At 38.7% G+C, this 26,503-nt stretch overlaps 3 protein-coding genes across 3 annotated transcripts; all 3 read right to left on the bottom strand.

Annotated features, from left to right (window-relative positions):
• Positions 1 to 6,306: 6,306 nt before the first annotated feature.
• LOC121857528 (serine/threonine-protein phosphatase 5-like) lies at positions 6,307 to 14,915 on the bottom strand. The gene is made up of 10 exons (XM_042353612.1): positions 14,797 to 14,915; positions 13,468 to 13,709; positions 12,850 to 12,997; positions 12,581 to 12,702; positions 12,056 to 12,326; positions 11,418 to 11,560; positions 11,107 to 11,194; positions 10,570 to 10,789; positions 10,301 to 10,382; positions 6,307 to 7,486 (listed from the first exon to the last, which is right to left on the bottom strand). The coding sequence occupies exons 1-10, from the start codon at positions 14,867 to 14,869 to the stop codon at positions 7,427 to 7,429; spliced, it is 1,449 nt and encodes a 482-aa protein (XP_042209546.1). The 5' UTR covers positions 14,870 to 14,915; the 3' UTR covers positions 6,307 to 7,426.
• Positions 14,916 to 16,340: 1,425 nt separating this feature from the next.
• LOC121857475 (gamma-aminobutyric acid receptor-associated protein-like) lies at positions 16,341 to 19,574 on the bottom strand. Its single transcript, XM_042353526.1, is given in 3 exon segments — positions 16,341 to 18,275; positions 18,615 to 18,782; positions 19,399 to 19,574. Coding segments are annotated over 3 exon segments (330 nt in total). The 5' UTR covers positions 19,489 to 19,574; the 3' UTR covers positions 16,341 to 18,203.
• A 979-nt stretch (positions 19,575 to 20,553) lies between these two features.
• On the bottom strand, positions 20,554 to 25,975 carry LOC121857482 (DNA-binding protein Ets97D-like). The gene is made up of 10 exons (XM_042353548.1): positions 25,929 to 25,975; positions 24,800 to 24,957; positions 24,278 to 24,407; positions 23,863 to 23,992; positions 23,499 to 23,654; positions 22,845 to 23,063; positions 22,554 to 22,654; positions 22,146 to 22,304; positions 21,658 to 21,791; positions 20,554 to 21,359 (listed from the first exon to the last, which is right to left on the bottom strand). The coding sequence occupies exons 2-10, from the start codon at positions 24,952 to 24,954 to the stop codon at positions 21,149 to 21,151; spliced, it is 1,395 nt and encodes a 464-aa protein (XP_042209482.1). The 5' UTR covers positions 24,955 to 24,957; positions 25,929 to 25,975; the 3' UTR covers positions 20,554 to 21,148.
• Between the last annotated feature and the right edge of the window lie 528 nt (positions 25,976 to 26,503).

Below are 26,503 nucleotides of genomic sequence, written 5' to 3'. Positions count from 1 at the left end.
ACCTCTCAATATCATGTCACATGAACTTTGAACACCCCGATGATCAATTAAACTGTAGACAACTTGGTTTTGTGGTTAGGTTAGGTTGTGTTCAATGTGATTAGATTGGATTAGAATAGGTTAGCTTAGGATTAGGTTAAGTTTGGAGTGTTTAATAATCAGGAAGAATAGCCAATCAGATTGTTAATTATAAAATAAAACGTCACTTTATTATTAATATATTTTAATTGAGCGTTTAAAGGAAGTATTCCTCTCACTCACTATCGTTCCTTACAAGATGAAATGAACATGACATAATCCCTGTACAATATAGACACTCATTTGACCCATTTTTTTATTACTTAATTCTCAATTGACTTTTTTTATTACACTTTCAATTGATTTATACTTTTTCTTCTATTGAACACTTAATTTTCTTTGGTTTTTCTTTTATTAAACTCTTAATTGACTCTTTTATTTAACTCTCAATTGATTCTTTTGTTTAACTCTCAATTAACTCTTTTTAAACTCTCAATTGACTCTTTTGTAACTCAATTAACTCTATTATTTAACTCTCAATTGACTCTAAACCTTATTGTCTTATATAAGCTCATGTAAACACTCTTGACACACACACTTAGGCATTTACTGTAAGGCGTCTCGGATGCACAAAAGCCGTTTAACAGATCTGTGCACGGACCACCGAGAAAGAAAAGCTATCACCTCGGTCGGGCCCAAATAGCTCACAGCCAATCAGCGAGTTTCTCACATCCAAATAGGACCATGGCCGCTTATGGAGAATATTTTGATTAATATTGAAGAACTGGGGACAACTAAGACGATAAAAAATTGTGATGTAATATTAAAATTTATTCTATACTGCATAGGATCGAGCCGAGTTGGAACCAGTTTTGGCTACGTCCATTTTTAAGTGGCCGCCGTCCGGTTTCATTGGCCGTTGGTGACCAGTGGAAAAAATAACAAGAACGGACCTGAATTCCATAGTACCGTACTTCGTTTATAAATACGAGAATACGTTGGCCGAGAGATGTGGTCTTTGGAGAATGCGGCACAATGCTCCTACCCTAGAGTCCGGACCACCCACCTCTTTTGTGCTGTTCTTATTCATTATTGACCGATTGACTTTGGTTTTCCGAAGACCGGCTAATTCAGTGCATCTTAAAACGCCTTGCGATAAACGCCTTAACTATTGCATTTCGGAGACAAATTATACACAGCCTATTAATATCTCCACGACATCATTACCGTACACTTGCGTTTAATTAATAACACAAATAAATATAATTATCTCTGGGTAATTATATGGGTAATCTCCCTAAGTAATGTATCCAACGGGGAAATCATTGTACTGTAAAACGCCTTTGAGTTTGTGGGGTTTTTTTTTTTTTGAAGTTCTAAAAATAAGGAAAAAAAAACCCAACTCAATGATGATGATGATATGAGTAAATGTTTGTCCACAGCGCCAATATAAACACTATGGTGTCCACAGCGCCAATATAAACACTATATTGTCCACAGTGCCAATATAAACACTATATTGTCCACAATGCCAATATAAACACTATGGTGTCCACAGCGCCAATATAAACACTATGGTGTCCACAGCGCCAATATAAACACTATATTGTCCACAGTGCCAATATAAACACTATATTGTCCACAATGCCAATATAAACACTATGGTGTCCACAGCGCCAATATAAACACTATGGTGTCCACAGCGCCAATATAAACACTATATTGTCCACAGTGCCACAACAAATGGGCTAATGTACAATAGGATTAATTCTAGTATGACTCACACCCAGTGTTTCGGTAGGTGTGTGTGTGTGTGCGTGTGTGTGTGTGTGTGTGTGTTTAGGTAACGTGTGCACACTATTTGGTACATGTTTATACTATATATTTTGGGTTATGGAAAGGGGGGGGGGTTTTAACCCTAATCTAATCTAACCTGACCTGAAGTTAATCTGAACCTAACCTAACCAAACCTTAACCTAAACTAACTTGCTTGATTGTGTTAAAGGGACCCAAAGCAACCACCAAAGTACGTTAACTTAAATCCCCCCCAAAAAATACTATCATACATTTAATTCATACATTCTGCCGTAGTCATACATTCATACATTCTGCGGAACAAGAAATACACACACACACACACACACACACACACACACACACACACACACACACACCATATTGCTTCAAAAGTATATCTATAATGTTACAATATAGTCAACCTATTTTAGTAAGTTATTGTGTTTCTTTACTATAGTCTAACCCCTATTTAACGGCGTGTATAAAGAGAGAAGTCCATTATATCAAGGGTCCGTTAGATGTGAAACCTCTATATAATGAACTATATAGAGATGAAAGTCCATTATATCAAGGGTCCGTTAGATGTTAAACCTCTATATAATGAACTATATAGAGATGAAAGTCCATTATATCAAGGGTCCGTTAGATGTTAAACCTCTATATAATGAACTATATAGAGATGTCAGTCCATTATATCAAGGGTCTGCTGGATAGATGTTTCAATTGTTTAACTAGATGATAGCATTGGGGTCAAGACACATAGTTACTGATAGACAAAGCTTTGACGGGAGTTTAATACGTCATCTAAACATTATCGGTGTGTTTGTCGTGCATTATGTAACCATTTAACATCACCCGTGTTAAGACTCCAGTTTACTGAATGTGTTAACTCAAATCATTTTAACTGTTATATCACGCTACCAGCATTAACGGCAGCTGAGAATAACGGCAACCACCAATTTACACATAAACTCTTGTAAATCAAATGTAAACGAGTCCTTTGTAAATTGGGGAGGGGGGGCTTGTCCGTAAAATGAGAGGTGTCGGCTCTTAAACGCGACATATCGACGGGCTCATATCAATAGACAACATAAATGGCTGGTAAGGTACGCTCAAGTCGATTTCCGATACGCAGTTGATTATGACAATATCCTCATACTTCTCACTCCAGGTTGGGTTAGGTTAGGTGATCTAAGCTTGTCTTGAGACTAAATATAGCAATCTGTAATTATTGGTTATAAACACATGTACATACAGACAGACACACACACAGACAGACACACACACACACACACACACACACACACACAGACACACACACACACAACCAGAGTTTCACTGGATAAAAAAACTGAACTCAAATACCCTTATAGCATAATCAGACAGACAGACAGACAGACAACATGCTCCACCCACCAGGAACAAATGTACGGCACAATAAGAACACAAACATCACAAACGTCAACCATAACAAATGTCAATATAACATTACCTTCAGAATTCCTTTATAAACTTTGCAATGGAGTCAATAAATTTCAAGAGCATCAACAGCCACAACACATTGATATTATAACCCTCGGGGAATCTGTATTTCATTACCCGATCAGTCATCTTTTAAGAACATAGTAATGCATTATAAAATCAGACCTTCGATTCAATTAACGCACGAACTCAGATTATAAAAACACCTGTAGGGGTTAAGCAGATAGAGGGCCTTATGAAAATAGTGTCTCGGTGAAATGGCCTTGTCTGATGGGAGTTTGAGGAACGGCGAGATGTTTATTTAGTGGACGATACGGTGAGGAAACTCCATTATATCGAGGGTCCGTTAGATGTGAAACCTCCATTTAACGACCTATATATAGATGAAACTCCATTATATCGAGGGTCAGCTAGATGTGAAACCTCCATTTAACGAACTATATATAGAGATGAAAGTCCATTATATCGAGGGTCCGTTAGATGTGAAACCTCCATTTAACGACCTATATATAGATGAAACTCCATTATATCGAGGGTCAGCTAGATGTGAAACCTCCATTTAACGAACTATATATAGAGATGAAAGTCCATTATATCGAGGTTCCGTTAGTTGTTAAACCCCCAACTAATGGCATACAAGGAGATAGAGACGTCCGTTATATGGGGGTTTCACGACATATAAAAAATCCCATCTCTAAGCTGACACCAGAGACATAAAACAAAATCACAATAAATGCAACGATTAGTAAATAAAAAACCTAATTAACATAAACACGGCTGTACAAATTTTCCGACCTTAATAGATACACAGGCTTAATTACCCGGTGACGAGACCTATTGATAAAACTCGTAAATGCAATTGTTACGTTACCTGGACAATCTCTCTTGTGTTTACTGTTCGACCTAATGAGGTTAAATAAGGTTAGAGTAGGTTAGGTTAATGTTAGGTTAGGTTAGGGTAAGGTATAGATCTGAATGCACTAAAGACCCGACTCAAAGCTTGAAATAAATAATTAAAAAAACGGAATTAAATCACAAAAAAATGGCACTAAGATTCCTCAATGATTTGTAGTACTCCAGTAAGCCACGCTAAGCCAATCATGCCCAGGCTTCCCGATGGTCCACTGGCTTTGATTAGTGCATGTGTGTTTGCTTGATATCTGGATTCACGGAAGGATATTTTCCAGAGATGAAATGACTTGGTTTTACATGGTGAAGTTACCTACACTGTCTAGGTATATTGTTTGTACAGTACAAGTCCAAAAATCCGGACTGTTTGGGGATTGGGTCGGTCAGGATTTTCGGATTTTCCGGATTCTCAGGCAGTACTTTTGAAATTCAAATTTAAGGAAGAATAAAGAAGAGATGAACAGGTACATTATGATAGTTTATTCATTCGCAAATATAGCATGCTTCATTTATCAAAACGAGCAGTTTTAATGAAAAAGCTGTGAATTCTAGAATTTTTTTCTTTGCCTTTTATATATCATAAATTGTAGACTTTCCAATGTCGTATGTTTCCATTAGAACAGTATTGCTCACACCACGTTCTAGTTTCTTAATTATTTCAAGTTTGTCACTCAATTTCAATGTGTTCTTCTTTCTCTTCACACAACGAAGTTTATCTACTTTAGGAGCCATTATTATGGGCTTGTACAGTACTCTGTAAATGGAAAGAGTAGGACTCAAAATATTGTTATATTACAATGGTATTCTATTCATCCTGTGCTTGATATAATGCATTCACGGAAATGTAATATTTTTGCTGAACGTACGTATTACAGTGGAAAGTGGGATAAAATCGTGATGAAAACAATGACTTTCGCTTTCTTTCGTTCAAAAGATGTTACCGTAATCGCTTTTCGAATGGTTTTCAGTTCAAAAACTGTTGTATTACAATAATATTCTATCCTAATTGACTTGAATAAATACTACGATACCATATTTCTGAATATTTTCATTAAAATCCATCAAAATCATTTTCCTTGTCATCGTCTGCAGCACCAAACAGCTTCTCCCAGTCCTCTCCTTGAACAGGGCTAGAGGGTACGTGTTTTTCGAATCGTTTTCAGTTAAAAAATTATTACATCACACGTATATTTTACCTAAACTGCGCCTGAATGAATATATTCTCGGAAATAAATAGTAGTTTTGCTGAAACGTGACGTATTTCAATGTAAAATAGGATAAAATACATGTCGAAAACAAAAGACTTTACCTATGCTTCCGATGTTCTTGAGATGTTACTCGTTTTTTTAATAGTTTTCGGTTAAAATTCTGTTATATTACAATGATATTCTATTCATACTGTGCTTGATATAATACATTCACGGAAATGTAATATTTTTCCTGAAATTACATACGTATTACAGTGGAAAGTGGGATAAAATCGTGACGAAAACAATGACTTTCGCTTTCTTTCGTTCAAAAGATGTTACCGTAATCGCTTTTCGAATGGTTTAGTTTAAAAACTGTTGTATTTCAATAATATTCCCTCCTAATTGACTTGAATAAATACTTGAATGGAAATATACAATATTTTTGTTGAAACTACCCGCGTTTCAGTGTAAAGTGTCGTAATAATAAATGGTAAACAATTTGCCTTCAGCACTTGTGTTTCATGCACGGCTAGCCTCAGTTTATAGGACGTAGAGCGTTTTTACTGAAGGTTTTGTTGTTCCATTACCCTCAAAAACGTGGGTCGAACTATAAACGAGGAATATCATAAATTAACGATTTCTTGGTCAAAAAATCAGGGTCGACTGATAACGAGGGGGGGTTATAGACGAGTATATACGGTATGTTGTCACAGTTTGATTGCCCATTTTAAAGTGGCGACCACGTGGTCGCTTGTTGTCGCTGTGCAGCTGTGGCGCTCACGCATGCGCACATGCACACAAATGCCCGCTAAAAAAAAAAAATAGTTTTTGAAAAGTCCGGATTCTCGGGTGGTCCGGATTTCTGCCATACGGATTTTTGGACTTTTACTGTATACCTGTACTGTTTAGGTATATTGTTTGCATGCCTGTACTGTCTAGGTATATTGTTTGTATACCTGTACTGTCTAGGTATATTGTTTGTATACCTGTACTGTCTAGGTATATTGTTTATATCCCTAAATATTCTATATATGTGCTGAACTATATCCGACCAGTATTGTCTACATACGTGCTGAACTGTATACATGTACTGTCTATATACATGCTGGAGTGTTTATCTGCGTTATCTATATACACGACAAAATCTGAACTCGCTTGATGATTTTAATCGATAAACTCCTACTAATTTTACCAATCCCCTGAACCTACCTGAATTATCCGAGAATTTATGATATTTCTACAAGCTATGATTATTCTCACTGTGTTAAGTATCTCTCGAGCTGAAGCGAAGATGATAATGTGTTAGAAAATGGAAACAGGAGTAGTCCAGAATATGGTTTAGTGGACTGACTGTGTGAGTTAGGGGGTGGAGGGGGGTGTGATGGGTGTGGGAGGGGGAGAGGGGTGTAGTGAAGTAGAAGGGGTTGTATTGTTATTGCCACTTGGACTTGACCTTTGCGACTGGGATCTGATTGGACGTAAGCCACCAGAACCTTAGACCCGGCATAATCCCGAACGCTCCTAACGCACTTGCCAATAGCCTTCCCGTCACACACCCCCATACAAGGTAACACACTCAGCGGTATCACAATACTCTTGTTTATCCTCAAGGCACAGATACGAGAGATTACAGTGTACATTCTTTTAGGTTCGTGTGTATGTCTGTGTGTGTGACTGTGTGTGTGTGTGTCAACTGTCTGCAGTGTGGATTGATTGAGCGCAGAATACTCGTACACCGGTTCATCTCTCGGAGGCCTCGTAACGTCGGGTCAAAGTTCACGATGGTCGACTCGGCCCCTAGCAGTACCCGACGACCTGAAACGCCGAGTCAAAACCCCCGACGAGACTCAACCCGACGCCACGTTTAACCCCCCAGAGAAACTTATCTATAGAAATGAATTATACAGTTGAGTCGCTGAAGGCAGGAGCCTCTATTGATGATCCCCGCCATCTTGCACCGGAAACTAACAGTCATGGGGTAGGAGGGGTCTTCTGTGCAACTGTTAACTCTAGAATTCTACGTCGTTATCTTAACTAAACAAACTTAGGATTGAATTAGCGTAAGCCATTGGTTTGACGGGAGGATGAGGCTGGAAGAGAGAGAGAGAGAGAGAGTTAAAAATATATATCAATCTTAATCTAAAAATGTAGATCATTATCAATGTATCAAATCTTCACTATGTCATATTATCACACACAAACAGTCTTCATATATTCAAGTAATCTATTCCATAAAAACAATAATAATAATATAGGAGCTCCCCCAAACTCGCGGATTTTTGTTTTACGTTCCTCTATTATTCGTGGATTACACTCTGGATGTACCCAAGAATGTCTGCAGGTAGTTTTAAAGTTGATGGCATTTTTGCGGCAGGGACAGAGAGCCATTCGTTCTAGAGACAGAAATTTCCTTTACCTGTATTGTATATATGACACACGCACGCACGGTCTTCCTCCCTAAATACCACACAACGTAAACACCTAGAAAAGTGCAAAAGAGGGCATGCAAGATTATTCTCTCCCCTTCCTACTCCACATATCAAGAAGTGCTCAACACACTGACCCTTTCGACTCTCACTGACCATCACCACGACCTCATCTGCAAATTTGGTAAGAAGCTTCTACACCATCCTCGACACCGGCTCCTACTACCACCTGAGATCCCTAGCCCGAGAATTGCTGCTGTTCACACCACAACCCATCCAGCCCAACTGACGCTATAAGCACAGCCCAAACCATTGTAAAAATTATCAATAACTTGTAATAAATCAGTGTATTCACTCCCCAGTAAACACTACTCCTTACACTGTCACTATGTTGAAATGAACTGTAGTTTGAGCTTTTCCCCATCTAGTTATTATATATCTTATTTGTATCACTAATGTTACTTGTATATTATTTGTAATTCGAAACCCATTCCCCAAATATGTAACTGTATATTTTCAGCCTTCTGGCTGCCAAGCTCTTTCAATAAACCGTTAATTATTATTATTATTATTACACACAACACATACAAATAAACAATAATGGGAAAATATTCTCATCAATACAGTAAACTCTCAAAGATCTGGACCCGATTAATCCGGATTTTAGAAGATTTGGACAAAAACTTTGGGGGTTGTGGCCTCAGAAGCCTCCCTAAGAAGCATTCCCAGCCAGGGTGAAGGTAGTTTTAGGCTTAAAGTTCTGATCTTATAAAATGTCACACATTAAAGTTAGGAGAATATACATTTCATTGCTGGAATCCTTGCAAGACAGCGAATAATTTCAATATTAACATCATATATTTTGCACAAGAGATAAAAATTAATCACCTGTATCACATTACAGTAGTGATTTAAATGTAAGAGTGTACAGTACAGTATATGTACGTATATATATATAGTGACTTAAGGGCGATTTGGGAGTGTTTCTGACTGCGCACTTTTTGGCTCTATGTGAGGTCCCAGAGCGTAAGTTGCTAGTCTACTGTACACATTAGTTCTCAAACGTACTAAACTAAATGTCAAAATTTTATCTATTATTCAATCTATGTGACGTCTGTACTCCAAGTATTCGCCATCTTGCAAGGATTCTAGCAATGAAATCTATATTCTCGTAACTTTAGTCTGTGATATTATATAAGATCAAAACTTTAAGCCAAAAACTACCAAACCCTGGCTGGGAGGGGGGTGATATGTGTAACAATATGCCAAGGTCTAGTGCTTATTTATTTATCAGTCCTTAAGAGTGAATTTAAGTTTTTCTCTTATAAAATATCACTGAACTAACATGGGAAAATATAATTTACATTACTGGAATTTTTATAAAGATAATGATTAATTTGAATACAAAGATGCAATAGTTCGCACTAGACATGAAAATATTGAGTTTGAAATTGGAAACTGTAACCTGACCCCCAGGATAATCCGCGTACAGTTGAAACCCATAAGAAAAATACACCGTAAGTTGCGAGTCTACCGTACAGTAATACGATGCTCAAAATTATGATTTTGTCACGGGAACAAGCACATACAACTAACCCCAGTAGTCAGGATAAAACGTACTGCATTTTGGGTATTTTTATATATCACTATTTATCATCCACTGCAAGATTCAGACAATTGGTCCCTTTAGTCCAGATCTTTGAGGGTTCACTGTAATCAGAAACAAATTTATTAAAACTGTGACAGTCTGCCCTCAGGTCCGTGCTTTACTCCTTTATTAACAGAGCACGGACTTAAGGGTAAACTGTCAAATTTTTTACAAATTTGTTTCTGATTATTTGTGAGATGATTTTCCAATTATTATTCATTTATATGTGTTTTGTGTGTGTGTTTGTCTACACACATACACACACACACACACACACAGCCCGGCAGCCCCCACCCACCTAGCGCAGTCCACCACTACAACAAAATTCAGCCCATAAGAGCCTGCACCGATAGATATAAGAACAGCACCATCCCATCTATTGTTAAAATGATAAACAACTCCTGATTTATGTACTGTACAGCCCTGTAAATGTATTCAATGCATATTATATCATTATGTCTAAATCAAATGTAAGTCTGTATATTTTCAGCCACCGACTGCAACTCTATTAATAAACCGTTTATTATTATTATTATTATACACACACACCAGGTAAAAGAAATAATTGTCCTTAGACCAAACACATAAAGCGAATATAGATTTCTTTGTACACAAGTGAAATTATATAACCCCCCCCCCCTCCGGGTCCGCAAATGTTATTCGCGGCTTTGGCGATTCACGACTAGTTTCAGAACCTAACCCCCGCGAACTTGGGGAGCCCCTGTAATAAAAACAATAACAATAAAAAAATAATCCCATCCATCCATTTAATATACACCAGACCTCCCCTCCCCCCCCAGAACAAAAGACAAACATGGCGGCTAACTCACAACAGCTTCGTAGGTGGAGTATCTTGGTTCAAGGTCCTTCCCGTTCATGGTGATAAAAGCTCCTTTGTTGCCCATTGTGTCGCTGAAACATCAACAAACGTCAGTGGTTGTGTGTCTGTTGGTGCTGGATATATAGTCTTCTATCTATCCTATTTCTATACTGTATCTATTTATTTACAGTACAATTTGTTATATTTATCCATCTATCCATCTATCCAAAAGCTCAAACAACGCTCAGACCAGTAATAAACAAGGACCCTAAGCCGTACCAATAATTCGGTGCGGAGAAAACTGTGATGCACTTGCCGTCGTGTGCCACCTCATAGCCGTCGGCCTTAACCTCGTGCGAACGGATGACTAAGTCGAGGTTATTCTTCTCGAGGAATCGTTTAGTGACGTCGGGGCCGAACTGGATCCCTACGCCTCGTTTGCTCGGAGCTCGACCGCCGCCTGGCATGGGGTCGCTCCATAACAGCTCGCACATGATGCCTGCGTGATGTGGTGTTAGGTTAAGTTTGGTTAGGTTTGGTTAGGTTAGTTTTAAACATGATTTACTCTTAACACCCCCTCCTCCCCCCCCACCTCCACCCACACCCTAAGGTAACTCTTCTTGCCTGGGGGTGGGTGGAGGGGGTAACGTTACCTCACAAATTATGTCAACTCGATCGAAGAAATCAAGTCGGTATTTATTGTCGATAACATACGAATAAATAAATAAAGTTACCGTGCTCTAAGGGCCTAAAACACCAGGCTAAGATATATCGTCCAAAATCTACGAATAGGTAAACAGACCGACAAAACGTTACCTTCTTCCGGTGGCTGTCTGTTCCGTTCTGTTTTTCTTATGTCGTCTAAGGTGACGTTGTCCTCGGAGAACAGTCCCCCATGCATCACCTGCCAATGGGAAATCACTTTAGTTAGGTAAGGACAGGTTAGGAGGTAACGTCGGGTTCGATACACTTAGATTAGATCAAGAAAACAATTATATCGACAAAAAATAAAGTCGACTCACAAAAAATAAACAAAGTCGACTCTCAAAAAATAAACAATCAAGTCGACTCGCAAAAAATAAACAATCAAGTCGACTCGCAAAAAATAAACAACGACATCGACTCACCAGGACCCTAGAGTTGAGGCAGTGGCAGAGCGGCAACCAATTATAGACCTCGGTGAAGAGCTCGGCCATCTGTGAGGTGTACTTGGCCTTCACCTCCCCTTGGAACCCATACATTTGGTTCATAGTTACACTCTCGTGGTTCCCTGGGAAATATATTGTCCTGAGGTTCTGGGTTCAATAAATATAAATATACAGACCTCGAGGATTTCAGATTAGGGATTGATGTGTATGTTGTGTAGTCGGGGAACAATCGAGACCCTGTAATTGTGTGTAAATGAGGCAGAAAGTCAGATCATCAACTTGGGATTTGGTTACATATGGCAGCAGGGTCTACCATTATACAACACATTATGCTTCCAATATGTACTTCCCTGTTTGATAGCTGCCAATTATTGTTCTGTGGTTCTCGGTTCAACATGTCCTAATACATGGGAAAAATTATTACCCTGTATAATATAAACTCATTGACGTACTGGTGTCGTCAATTCGCATCAACGTCTAGTGTCGTTATTCATTAAATGACGGAAAACATTAACGGACAGGTTTTTCCACCAATAGGGAAAGAGAATGGGATCTTTACCTTCCGGTTAAGTCCCCAATGATGACTTAAATCGCAGGGGAAATAATTTACGACTCACCTCTCGACATGAAGAAGTGATCGGGGTACAAGAGCTTGAAGCCAAACAATACGAAAATACACTCGACGGAGAACGACCCTCTGTCGACGAAATCCCCGTTGAAGAGATAAGGATTGGTCGTCGAGGGAAGGCCGTTTAGGTTGAAAATATTCATGAGGTCGTAGAACTGCCCGTGGATGTCCCCGCAGACGGTGAACTTGGAGTCGTCGGGGATGGTCACGTCGACCAGCGTTGGCTGTTTCATGAGCTGATCCTTTACGTCCAACAGTATCTGAGGAGGAGCGGAGGTTTACGTCGATCGATGCGGTCTACGGTCAGATGGCACGTGAGGTTAGGTTAGGTTCAGTAAGGCAAGGTTAGATCAGGTCAAGGGCTAGAGAAGGTAAAACAAATATCCGTTAGGTAGGGCTAGACAATGTTAGGTCAGGATAGGTCAGGTCAGGTCGAACAAACAACCCTTTACCTCACCTTATACAATGATAGGTCAGGTCATGTCAGGTCAGGTCAAACAACCCTTTACCTCACCTTATAAGCATAGCGGCGGTGGAGTTTCTTCTGGCCCTTGTAGTGTTCCATTAACTCCTTCATGAACTGTCCCGTAACTCTGCCGTCCTCAAGTCGTGGCCCAACGTAGTCGTCTTCTATAGCTGTCATCATAACAGTAAACACAATGATGATCATAATAATAATAATAATACTGATAATAATAATAATAATAATAATAATAATAATAACATAATATATTCCAAGATAATATCCATCACACACACACACACACACACACACACACACACCCATAGATTCCAGGTCTATAGATTGCGCCACAGATTTGTTGTCATCGTCGACGGCGATCGCCTTCTGGAACATCAACATCTTGACGACTTTCTGACACTCGTTGTACTTCACTTTGGCATCCCGATCGTTAGGGCGCGTTTTAGTCACCTGAAATAGTAGAAGATGTGGTTAAGAGTCGTTCAGTCATGCTGTTGTTAATATATGGTCGTTCGCTCTAGTAATATTATTCAAATTATGTACAGTATGTTTATCAGTTATGTAGTTGGCACCTGAAACGAGATGATTCGTAATTTTAAAACTTAATGGGTCACCTGAACATAAGACCGCCCCCAGATAATTTCAGGGTGGTTAAAATTGGGGGGACTTTCAGGTGAGCACTTGGGGGAGCTAATCTTCAGGTGAGCACTTGGGGGAGCTAATCTACAGGTGAGCGCTTGGGGGAGCTAATTTTTACATAATCCCAAAATAAACACAGGTATAAAAATCAAAGAATTTCATTTATCGCCTCAATTACAAAACTGCAACAGATTCTACATTGAAATAATTTACGTAGCGAAAAAAAAAACATTAAAAACAATAAAAACAACAGCGACACGCGACCGTTAACAAATACTCACCGTCTCGTAATCCTTTAGAGCCAGTTTAAACTTGCCGAGGGACATGTACGCAGATGCCCTTCTGTAGTAGCCCTTGACATATGCCTTGTCGAGTTCCAAGGCCTTTGACGCATCCTGGAGGGCGTAGCCAAAGCATTCCGTCCGCAGATACGCAAAGCTCCTATTGCCGTAGTAAATGGCGATGTTGTCGTTTAGGTCTATCGCCAAACTGTACAGCTCGATGGCCTTGTCGTACTGCTGTTCTGTGTGTGGTGGGGGTCAAACGATGTCATTACCAGAAATTAAATAATGTAAATATTATCTTCAGTTTGCTTGATGATTTGATGTAACTGGTTGATTTCACCTGATGATTAAACACTCTAATAATACCAGAGGGGTTAGGTTAAGTTAACATGAGGTTAGGTTTGGTTAGTATTAGATTAACATTTGGGTGGTTAATCTTCAGGTGACATAATCTGGGTTAGTTTAGGTAAGGTTAGGGTAGTGTAAGGTTAGGGTGCTCTTATTATAGAATGGATATCAATTCACTGGAGTCGGTGCAGCGAAGAATGACAAAAATGATTCCGGGACTTAGAAACCTTCCATATCAGGATAGGTTAAAGAAACTTAACTTGCATTCCCTAGAAAGACGAAGAGTGCGGGGAGATATGATAGAAGTATTTAAGTGGGTGAAAGGAATCAATAAAGGGGATATAGATAAAGTTCTTATAATATCCGAGCAGGATAGGACTCGTAGCAACGGATTTAAGTTGGATAAGTTTAGGTTTAGGAGCGAGATAGGAAGAAACTGGTTCACAAATAGGGTGGTGGACGAGTGGAACAAGCCTAGTAAGTGCTGGAATGCTGGAAAGTTTTAAAAGGAGGCTGGATAGATTCATAGATGATGGAGAGTGGTAGTGAAGTGACCAACCACCCTACTGTAGACTCCTTATGTTCTAGATGATAGTTTAATCCCTACAAGACGATGGTAATCCCTCCTCTACTATCCTGAAATCCCACCTATATCATATAATCAATAAATAACAAATTAAACCTAAAAATAAACCTCACCTAAACCCTCGTCCTATAGGGGCTAAGGGAGATATTATTTCCCTACGTCATAAACCTAAACCTCCAGTGACCCACCCATACACCACAAGACCAGATTAATACCTCTATAAACACCACATTAAACCAAATAAACCCAAAATAGCATCAAACACCTATAAACCACTACACCATCACTCAACCCAAAGGAAGGATATTAAACCACCTCACCCCCCCATCTTATCTCCCTCATTATTCTCTCAATTTATCAGTTATCTGGATTTATTTATAGACTCTACTTACTCTTAAAGTATTCATTAGCTTCATTCTTCAGTTCCTCAGCCTTCTTGATGTTTTCTTCCGATATTTTAGACATTTTTAGGTGAAATTTTGTCTCGTGGGTCTTGAAGGTGTTCCTGGTTCTGTTTACACTCTCCTCAGGTAGATGTCTAACTTAATAAACAAATATTTACTTAAAAATACCTCTAAAAATTCCTATTATTCACTAAAAATTAATAATAAATATAAAATAGATTAATTATTCTTATAAATATGCTAAAGATTCATTAAAAATTGGAATATATTTAGTTATTTTATTCAAGCATTGATGTTTTGTCTCACTGATGCTTCACTAATATAAGGGACACGAGCCTATAATAAATTTTGTAAACAATAATTTTATTTATTATATAACTACAAACTTTATTTAATGACGAATAACTATGAATATATTATTATTCATATTTTTGAATAATTTATTTATGGATTATTTGGTTTATATGACTATAATAAAAGTATATAAAGCAATCTTGAGGTGAAATAAGCTGGGGTGTCTAAACTACAGGTGAAATAAGCTGGGGTGTCTAAACTTCAGGTGATATAAGCTGGGGTGTGTAGTCTTCAGGTGAAATAAGCTGGGGTGTCTGAAATAATTACAGGTGAAATAATAATACAATAATGTCTAATCTTCTGAAATAATAAATTTTGTAATACAATAATATTTTAATTTATTAAAATAACTAACATAATAATCTTCAGGTTAATGACAGGTGAAATAACTAGGTGTCTAATATTCAGGTGAAATAATTAATTCATATTTTTGAAATAATATTTATTTATATGACTTATTTGAGTTATAAAGCATATCTTGAGGTGAAATAAAGTGAAATATAAGCTGGGGGTGTGAAAAATTAAAGGTGAAATAAGTATGATGATTTAGCTCTTTGACACCCCAGCTTATTTCACCTTTAGTTGACACCCCAGCTTATTTCACCTTTAGTTGACACCCCAGCTTATTTCACCTTTACTTTAGACACCCCAGCTTATTTCACCTGAAGATTAGACACCCAATTACTACCTAACTCCACAGGTGTCATTATTGACCAAATGGCCACCCACTAGAAGTAGCCATGACGAGTAGGAATCCCCCCCATCGTTCATTGTTATTTTTCTAAAGGCTATTTTGAAGCCTAGTGCTGTTCTTGATTCCACAGCTTGAGCTAGTCGACTGTTCCATAGGTCTATCACCACCACAGCTTGGACTGATACTGTTCCATAGGCCTATCAGTCTGTGCAAGAAATATTTCCTTATATTCATTCAGCATAAACTTGGTCAGCTTACTTCATCATGTTGGTGGTGCTTGACTAAACAAACAAATGTCCCAGCTTAACCTATTGTGTTTTGAGTAATATCACCTTTAAATTGCATTAGGTTAGGTTAGCATTAGCGTTAGATTAGGTTTGGTATGGGTTAGGTAGGGTAGGTTAGGGTAGGGTAGGGTATGGTTAGGTTAGGTTGTGCTACAGCTCACGTAGTAAAGGATATTAAGTCAGAAATAAAATACCAATTGGAGTTTTCTCTCTTTTAATATTTTTTAATACATTTGATTTAAAGTGTCATACAATACTCTAATATAAACAGCAAACACAGGAAACTCGAAGAAGTCAATATACATAAATTCCTCTTATAAATCGAGGAAAAAAACACAATTTAACCCCACTACAGTATCCCCTATACCAAGAATCAATAAGCCGTTGGTTGTCGTGCCTCAGAGAACATCGGGTCGCCGTTTGAATCCTCGCATAAATAAACCACCTCTAGAAATACGTCACGGCCAGTTCGAAACCTCAATCAATTACACAACCTAAAAAAAAAATGGAAAACCTAATCCGATATATTTATAAACACCACAAATAATTAGTTAATAGATTATCTTTAACCAATAGGGATGATTGCTTTAACTTCACTCAATGTCCGAGTATTTAATCGTCTCGGGTTAGTTCGGTGTTACGACTAGGCTGGGTTTTGGGTATTCACGTCGTTATTAAGAACTTTTAGGTGCATCGGACCCCAGAGAATCACCCCACGTTCTATCAAAATTACTGGGCGTTGCATCGACTGACGACCCCAGACTAGACGCGCTACGAAGACACGGTCAACCAGCGGCCTCATATTAGTGGCTACACGTCAGAATTAGGTAATACGTCCAGAGAATCCACAGTGCGAATGAAACGCACCAACAACGCTACGGTAAACAAATCCTAAACGAAAAGAATAAAAAAATAATTTAGGCTCTAATTTGTCTCTTCTTGTTTATTTCCGGCTTGTTATTGACGACGGTAAAGAAATATGCTTATGATTACATCAGACTATATACAGTACACCGCAAAAGAAACGCAGAGGGGGATTTTAAACGCCCCACCCCACAAAAAAAAAAAAATTCGCCTCGAAATGAAAATTAAACTGAATCCCCGTGAAAACCAAACACAGATGAGAATAAACAAATTAAATGGATATATTTGACTCTAAATATCACAATTAGGCGGGAGAAGTACCAATACTATATATATATATATTAACAGCAAATCTTTTTTTTTTAAGCTACCGACGTACACATCTTGTGGTCAAATGATACGTTGTTGATACCGAGAAAAATTTAACAGAAGAAAGCATTTCTTTATCCTTACTAACTATACTCTCTCTCTCCCACATCCTCAAATATTTTTTTTTAATTAGTTTAAGAAAATATCAAGTAAAACAACGACAGATGATCCAATTGTCTCTAGTCCTTTGGTTCATTATACGGAGGTTAAAGCACAGACGATTCTTATTAAGGGGGTCGGTCCGAGTGCCTGTTGGCGGAGCAGTACAGTACTTGCCGGCAACACACAGTACAGTACTTACCGGCAACACACAGTACAGTACTTACCGGCAACACACAGTACAGTACATTTATCTGTAACCGTCTAGTACACAACAAAAGACTTCTTAGTTATGGTGTAAAAACCCAAGAGAGATCCAGACACTAATAAGGAACTTAATTTGATTAGGTTAGCTTGTGATTAAAATAAATATCCACAAATACCTCATCAAATGGCAACAGATGACAATGATTTATAAACTCCTAAGTAAAGAATCCAACTTGAGGTATGGCCATTATGCTGCATGCCAAGCGGACATATCCCTTCCCCCCACCAACACGCACCGACGCCCACCTTAATATAAATCGGTGCGGTAAATGCATCCTTTCACGCCACACCCGACCGTTAGGCATCCGGAACCTCAAACGTATACGGATGATAAACGTCGGATATACAAGACAATATCCGGATTACGTCGGCAATCCTCCTCCCTCCCCCTTATTCTCTCACACACACGCAGGGCTACACCAGTCGACCACCATCTCACGTCCAGAGGGGGCTAGGGAGCTTCAGCACGCCTCACCGTACACACTCTCATCGCTGTAGGCAATGTACAGGAAGAAGTCCTCCTCGTGATGTTCCTGCAATGTAAACAGAGGCGGGTTGATCGTTCACGTCTCGGAATAACAATATCACAAAAACTTTCTCTCTCGAAGCATACAAAAAATCCTTTATAAATACACCATAATCTAACTAATTACACCTAAACACCATTAACTAACAAGAGGATAATAATAATAATATCTAAAACCATATCAACCAATAAACCTCCATTGTTCACTACACACCTCACGATTAACTAGGTATGCCAAGATGTTACATAATTAATAACATGAAGATTAGACACCCCCCATTGCTACCTTGGGGGGGTTAAGATAGATCAGTAATCGGGTGCTTAATCAACGAACACGTTTCCATACCTGATACAGGGACCCCATAGTGGCAGACGTCGGTGGGATGACATTATTGACGAAGAAGAATAATGCGTCCTCGGGTCGTAGGTGGATGCGTTTCCGGATCAGGAAGTAGAACTGCCCGACGGTCAGGTCGCTAGGGACGAGGTACTAAGGGGCCTTCTCGACGATGACCTGCGGGTGATTAGTCCCAACATAAATAAGGTGATTAGTCCCAACATAAATAAGGTGATTAGTCCCAACATAAATAAGGTGATTAGTCCCAACATAAATAAGGTGATTAGTCCCAACATAAATAAACTAATTACTGGCTACAAAGTTCAATTAATTAGATTATAATTACGTTCATTGTAATATAAACTTAATGGATGATTATTTCAGACACTAATTGTCATATAGTTAGTTTAAAAAGACAATAATTAATATAACCAGAGACCTTCATTAATACACTAATTAGGTATTGGATAATTAGAGAACAGGTAGCACTAATTAACCCACAGGTAAAAGACAGGTAGCACTAATTAACCCACAGGTAAAGACTAAGTTAATTATCTCCTAAAATTACCTTAAATAATCTCTAAATGTATAATATATTTAATAATTAGTTAAATATAAGATAGAACATTAATTAAGGATTATATAGAGGTAATTAATATCCAGGTAAAGGTAACAGATGGTGATTAAATAAAGAAAAATAAAATAATATAAAGTAAATGGTGATGATGGCTGACATGGCGGACCTGAGTCATCACAAATGCGTCTTATATTTATCGTCTTTTTACCGACTTACTGGCACTCTGTCGGGGTATTTCTTTCTTATCTTTTCACCTTCCGCCCTCCTCTTCTCAAAGGGATGTTCCTCCTTGTACTGCCACTTCATTTTGAGGGAGAATTAGAGGAAATAAGTGTATGTGTCTCTGTGGGTCGGGTGATGGAAGGCGTCTGAGCTGTTCTCTAGACTTGATCCTCTCCTAGTTCGATAAACACGTTAGATAATCAACCCTCTTTGTTATAATAGAACTGGATCTTATATAGAGTAACAAAATTCTTTATAAATACATTCAGGAACTTATAACTTTAATAATTTGATGTGTTTTTGTTTCTAATCCTCCTACTTGATAAAAGATACAGTCGTCTATACTCTTGATGTTTGACAACAAATACCGAATGACACCATAATCATCCGCGAGATAAAGGAGTTCCATATTAATTCTAATTTCCTTATTATTTCCTCATTATTCCATCATAGTAATAGAAATAAAGATTAAATTAAGTAAAATTATTCTTTTAATGGCTCGTTCATCAGTTATTTACACATTACACCATCATTTGAAATATCATATGATGTGTGACGTCACAATGGCAATTTGCCAGACTAACAGCTGATACAATGTTAACAACTAACTACTGTTTCCTGACCCTTAAACCTTATATAACCTCTATCAATAAATTATAACTAACCCTAATAATTAAATCAATCCATCAAACCAACACAAATCATTACCAATAACGTATATAGTTAGTTCAGTAATGACCCAATTAACGTGAATATTATTAATGTTTTTAAATACAATTGAAAATAAATTAAAATATAAATAAATATTAATTAACTTATTATATATTGTCTACGTAGATAGATATAAGCTTTTATTTACCTTAAGCTTTGTTAATAAATATATAATACTATCACTACTACTACTACAACTACCACCACTACTACTACAACTACTACCACTACTACCACAACTACCACTACTACTACTACCACAACTACCACCACTACTACTACAACTACCACAACTACCACCACCACTACCACAACCACCACCACCACCACAACCACCACCACCACTACCACACCACCACCACCACCACAACTACCACCACCACCACTACCACAACCACAACTACCACTACAAGGACTCATTTATAAAAACAAATAACATATAATATACATATATATATATTTTACAATACTCAATACTTTACAAAATACATAAAACATTTTCATTAAAGGTATACAGTTAAGTAAGCTAGGATATGATTAAACACCTCACCTAATTCAATAATGTTAATCTAACCTAATCTAATCTACCATATATAACCTAATTTAACCCCTATGGCTACAATTGGGTAGTTCAATCATCAGGTGAGTTAAACTAGAGTATCTAATCTTTAATAAATCTATATATTAATTTAGTATCACATTATTTAAAAGTGTAATTTAAACTATAGAGAATGACTACTAAGGCAATATTTCAAAACACAAGTGACCATTGAATGAAACGGTTCGCAGCCAATCAAAATAGTGATATTTGTGGCGGCCCCTATTGGATTGATCTGTTGTTTACCAGCGTCGATGTCCACAGCTCTGAGCCCCGCGTCCTGGGTTCATTCCCCGGCCTGGGTCAGATGCGAGTAGGGTTTTCTCCAGGTATAAATGCATTTTTTACCTGTACTGAACTAAAAAATATTGAATCAAGGTCACAATAAACAAGGGGTGGGTATTTTTCAGGTGGTGCTAATACCATATCCGGGCATCAAAACGCCTTGTTATACTTCATGACGCCCGTGTGAACGACCACGGTAGGAGGGACCTCTAAGGTATGGCCTAGTTTAGTTCGGCATTCCTCCACCTGTTGTCTCAGTTCATCGGCGCTGTATCCCACGACGCTCTTCAGGTCGAGCACGAATCTGTAAACGAACCGCTTTCCGGAAACTTTGGCGATCATGTCACCGTCGTAGTAATACCTACAAGTGGAGAAATTGGTGCGTTAGTTTAGGTTACGTCAGCTTAGGTTAGGTTACGTTATGTCTAATTAGATTTGGGTAGATTACATTACATTAGGTCAACCCAGGTCAGCATTAGGTTAGGTCACTGATATGCTAGGTTAAATAGTGTTACATTAGGTCAAATCAGGTCAGCAATAGGTTAGGTTAGCACTAGGGTATTAAATAATCAGGTGAAATAAACTAAGGGTAAACAACATACACGTGATCGCAGAATACATCAATTTAGTGCGACAACAACGGTAAGTAGTGGTGTTACCTTAGGGCCCTAGACAGCTTTTCATAGTTCATGTTTGGTTTACTCTTGCGTTGACCCCACAAACTGGCGACGACTTCTGGTTGGTGGAGGCGGAACTCCCCATCGCAGCCGTACCAGGAGATTATGGGGTATAACTGTGGAGGGAAATAATTATTAAATCTTAACTTGCGATTATGAGTTACCTACATCGTTTCACATACTAACTACCACTGATGACCACCGTCTCTACAGCTAACTAACACTAATGATCACCGTCCCTACAGCTAACTACCACAAATGACCACCGTCCTTACAGCTAACTAACACTGATGATCACCGTCCCTACAGCTAACTACCACAAATGACCACCGTCCCTAGAGCTAACTTCCACTAATGATCACCGTCCTTACAGCTAACTACCACAAATGACCACCGTCCTTACAGCTAACTTCCACTATTGATCACCGTCCCTACAGCTAGCTAATAGTACAAGCGTTAAACCCACGTACATTTGGTTCAGTTAATAGCTCTAATAAGAACTGCCAAAGCTGAATCTGTTGATTACCCGGGCCACCACTTCCTGTCGCCCCCGTCGAGTTTCCGCTCACACCGCTGCTTCCTCCTCCGCTAGACACGCTTCTACTGCTGCCGTCCCCTGAGCTCTTCACCTGAGAACGAGCAAATCATCATTAATTAGCTCCTATATAAACACATCCAATATCACCATCTACATATGATTTAGTTTTTATATTAAATAACTCATATATAACCCAATACAATGCAGTATCTCCATAATATATTAATTCTCTTGAGCTAAATATCAGTTTTAATTAGCTAAAAAAATAAGTTAAGTTAGGAGAGGTTAGGTTGGTTAATCTTCGGGTGGACCCTATACCAAATTTGTAAACAAGACTCACGGTGCTAATCTGAATGGAGTGTGTCTTCGTCGTCGGTGTAGCGGTGATTATTTTTGGCGGCGCGGGTTTTGGCACGAGGGAGTTAGGATCGCACACAACAGCTGAAAGAGATGACGGGATTACTGGAACATGTGATACGATCCTTCTCTAACATGACGGGTTTTCTGTGGACATTGGGGTTGATTTTACTATGGGGTGTTGACCTATGGGACCACCCTGTACATGCGTGTGTGAGCTATAAGACACACCCTGTACACGAATCAACAAACTAATGACACGCCCTGTACTCACCGACCACATTAGTTCGCCTCAACAGCTCAAAGTGCATATAGAAAACATCCCCAGGGTCATCGGGAACTAGTTTACGGAACTCTGTTTGACTCAGCCCGAACAACTCTTGTCCCGTCAGACCCCAATTGGCATTGTTTACATCGACGTTCTGAAGGCCGAACTGATACACCGCCCAAGAGAGCCACTGTCTGATGTGGTTGCCGGTCCATTCCAGCGGATCTGAGAACGAAAACGGAAAAATAGGGGATTGACCGAAAGTTCCAATTTTGAGGTCATTTTGTCATTGTTATTTTTGGATAAATACTGTTTAGCTTAGGTTAGGTTAGGTTAGGTTAGCATTAGGTTAGACTAAGTTAGTTTACATTAGGTCTGGTTATGTTAGTATTAGGTTCAGCAAAATTAAGTGAAGTTAAATTTGGTTAAGTTAGATTGGCATTAGGTTAGACTATGTTAGGTTAGATTAAGTCAGGTTATGTTTGTACTGTATTAGGTTAGTCCAAGTTAAGTTATATTAGGTAAGGTAAGGTTAGGTTAAACTAGGTTAGGTCATGATAACCAGTGGGTCATTCAATCATCAACTCAAAATAACCCACGACGCATAATAAATAACCCGGGACGCATAATCTACACACGACTCCACACCACAACACTTACTCTGAGGAATCTTTAAAACCCTCTGGTGTTCCTTAAACGTGGGGCAGACAATCCACCTCGTCGTTTTGGGCATTTTGGTGGTACTCTTCGCTTCTGTGTTGACAATTTTGGGTGCTTGGGGTAGGGTGTCGGTTGTTTTTATTTCAGATGATTCTGCTGAGAGAAAAGAAGAAATTGTAAGCCGTTTAAACCATTAATGTAAACAGGTGTATATATAGGGTTCATTATATTGAGGGTGCGTTAGATCTAAAACCTCTATTTAACGAACTATATAGAGATGAAAGTCCATTATATCGAGGGTCCATTAGATCTAAAACCTCTATGGCTAATAAGGTGAGGGAACTTGAGTCCAATTGTACTTCACCTTCATTGGGCTTCAGGACGTCGAGGATGTCAATACAGCCGCCTGAATCATCGGTCTTTACGACAAAGTGTATCTGAACAAGACCTGTGCTCGTTCCACACTGTTCCTGTAGTGTCTCATCATCATTCAGCTGAAAGTCCGTAATCAATAATTTCATAACAGTCATTGTACTCTAGGGGTGAAAATGATTATACTCAAGGGATTTAAATCATTGTACTCAAGGGATTTAAATCATTGTACTCAAGGGATTTAAATCATTGTACTCAAGGGATTAAAATCATTGTACTCAAGGGATTTAAATCATTGTACTCAAGGGATTAAAATCATTGTACTCAAGGGGTTAATCCACCTCTCTCTCTCTCTCTGACATGACCCCATCTGACATGACCCCCATCAGACAACATCTCACACTCACCTCTCTCTCTGACAGGACCGACACACCGAAACTAAGAGGATCCAGATGTAAGGCTTCGGCCGCTCGGGATTTCAGCGTGCCCATCGTCTCGCTTATGTCCATGTCTATAGCGTAGATGTGAAGCGCGTTACTGTGGGGAGGGAGGGAGAGAGATGGTCACGATAAACCCGGCCGTAATGTGAGGCGATAATGTAGTGGTGATATCAGTACATGTTATATTTTGAATGTCTTGTGGGTTGGGTTGGGGGTTGGTTGTGGGTTGGGTTGGGGGTTGGTTGTGGTTTGGTTGTGAGTTGGTTGTGAGTTGGTTGTGGGTTGGTTGTGGTTTGGTTGTGGGTTGGTTGGGTGAAATAAGTTTGGGGTGACTAATCTTCATGAAACCGAGGGAGGGGCAAAGGTGGGGGAGGTAAAGACGGCGTGGGGAGGGGGTGAAGAGGTAGGGGAGAGGGGAGGGAGTGGGGAGGGGAGGAAGGGGCCTCTATATAGACTAACGACCAGCCTTAACAAGAGAGAAACGCTTACTTGTGTTCCTGTAGGGCTAACGAGGTAGTTTCAGGGTCGCCTTCCACCCCGCAGCTCTCCGACGCTTGGCTGTTGACCTCTCGCATGCCTTCCTCGGCAGCCTGGAGCAACATCTCTTCAAAGCTCTCCATACCATCTAACTCTGCCCCCGCCATTACCTGTCACATAGATCACATAACCTGTCACATAGATCACATAACCTGTCACATAGATCACATAACCTGTCACATACATCACATAACCTGTTACGTAGATATGTATATCACATCACCTGTTAAAATTAGTATCAGCTAAGGGGGTATAATGTCAACTATGGGGTATAGACGTCAGCTATGGGGTATAAACATCAGCTATGGGGTATAGACGTCAGCTATGGGGTATAAACGTCAGCTATGGGGTATAAACGTCAGCTATGGGGTATAAACGTCAGCTATGGGGTATAGACGTCAGCTATGGGGTATAAACGTCAGCTATTGGGTATAAACGTCAGCTATGGGGTATAAACGTCAGATAAGGGGTATAAACGTCAGCTATTGTATAAACGTCATTGGGGGTATAAACGTCAGCTATGGGTATAGACGTCGGCTATGGGTATAAACGGCCGCTATGGGGTATAACGTCAGCGGGGGTATAAATGTCAGCTATAAGTATAAACGTCAGCTATGGGGCAAACGTATGGGTACAAACGTCAGCTATGGGGTATAAACGTCAGCTATGGGGTATAAACGTCAGCTATGGGGTATAAACGTCAGCTATGGGGTATAAACGTCAGCTATGGGGTATAAACGTCAGCTATGGGGTATAAACGTCAGCTATGGGGTATAAACGTCAGCTATGGGGTATAAACGTCAGCTATGGGGTATAGACGTCAGCTATGGGGTATAAACGTCAGCTATGGGGTATAAACGTCAGCTATGGGGTATAAACGTCAGCTATGGGGTATAAACGTCAGCTATGGGGTCTGCTGAGAAAAAATACAAGAAGGAAACAATCTTTAATTATCCTATTAAACTCGCAAATATCCATTAATATAAACCTTCATATACATTAATAACTCATTTATGGACTAATTATCGCTTAATTATATAAAAAAACACCTGAAATATTAAATAAATTCAGGTACACTTACACTGAGGACGGCCAAATGTAAACACTGGTTGAGTAATGTTAAGGAATAACTACGGCCGGATTATATATTTTTATTTAATACGTTTTTAGTTAATTTAATCACAGATAGTCTTTAATGAGTAGTTTTAAATTATATACATATATATATTTTGTTTTTGTATATTAATTTAACTTTATTAACTTATGTATTAATGAGAAGAAGTTTTAAGGTATTTTATTAACATTGTAACTTGGTCGGTTACTCTACTATAACAATCAATGGCTATTAAAGGAAATAATTAAACAAATGACGTCACAGATGTTAGGCATTGTGACAGAGGCGATTTATTTAATATTTAAGGGCGATATATGATGATAATTCCAACACATCTAAACTTAATATGATAATTAAACACCAATTCATATATATTTTAGGTTCGTAGTATATATATCTTGGATTATCCTTATAAATAATTATTAAACAATAATTACAACATAATTAAATATATAAACTTAATTAATTATTATAAATGATAAATAATCAATAAATAACGTCTTTATTTTATATATATATTTTTTCACCTCACCGGAAACATA

This window comes from Homarus americanus, unplaced genomic scaffold (assembly GCF_018991925.1).
Source record: "Homarus americanus isolate GMGI-L3 unplaced genomic scaffold, GMGI_Hamer_2.0 scaffold19065, whole genome shotgun sequence".
Classification (NCBI taxonomy): Eukaryota; Metazoa; Arthropoda; class Malacostraca; order Decapoda; family Nephropidae; genus Homarus; species Homarus americanus.
This window is presented reverse-complemented; position numbering and strand designations above follow the sequence as displayed.

Coding starts and splice junctions, on each gene's coding strand:
- LOC121857528 (XM_042353612.1), bottom strand. CDS start 14,869: ATGTCTAAAATATCGGAAGAAAACATCAAGAAGGCTGAGGAACTGAAG. Junction 12,998..13,467: donor CTCTAAAGGATTACGAGACG/GTGAGTATTTGT, acceptor CTACTATTTCAG/GTGACTAAAACGCGCCCTAA. Junction 11,561..12,055: donor TCACTTCTTCATGTCGAGAG/GTGAGTCGTAAA, acceptor TATATTTCCCAG/GGAACCACGAGAGTGTAACT.
- LOC121857482 (XM_042353548.1), bottom strand. CDS start 24,954: ATGGCGGGGGCAGAGTTAGATGGTATGGAGAGCTTTGAAGAGATGTTG. Junction 22,305..22,553: donor ACTCCATTCAGATTAGCACC/GTGAGTCTTGTT, acceptor GCTCGTTCTCAG/GTGAAGAGCTCAGGGGACGG. Junction 21,792..22,145: donor AGCTATTAACTGAACCAAAT/GTACGTGGGTTT, acceptor TTCCCTCCACAG/TTATACCCCATAATCTCCTG.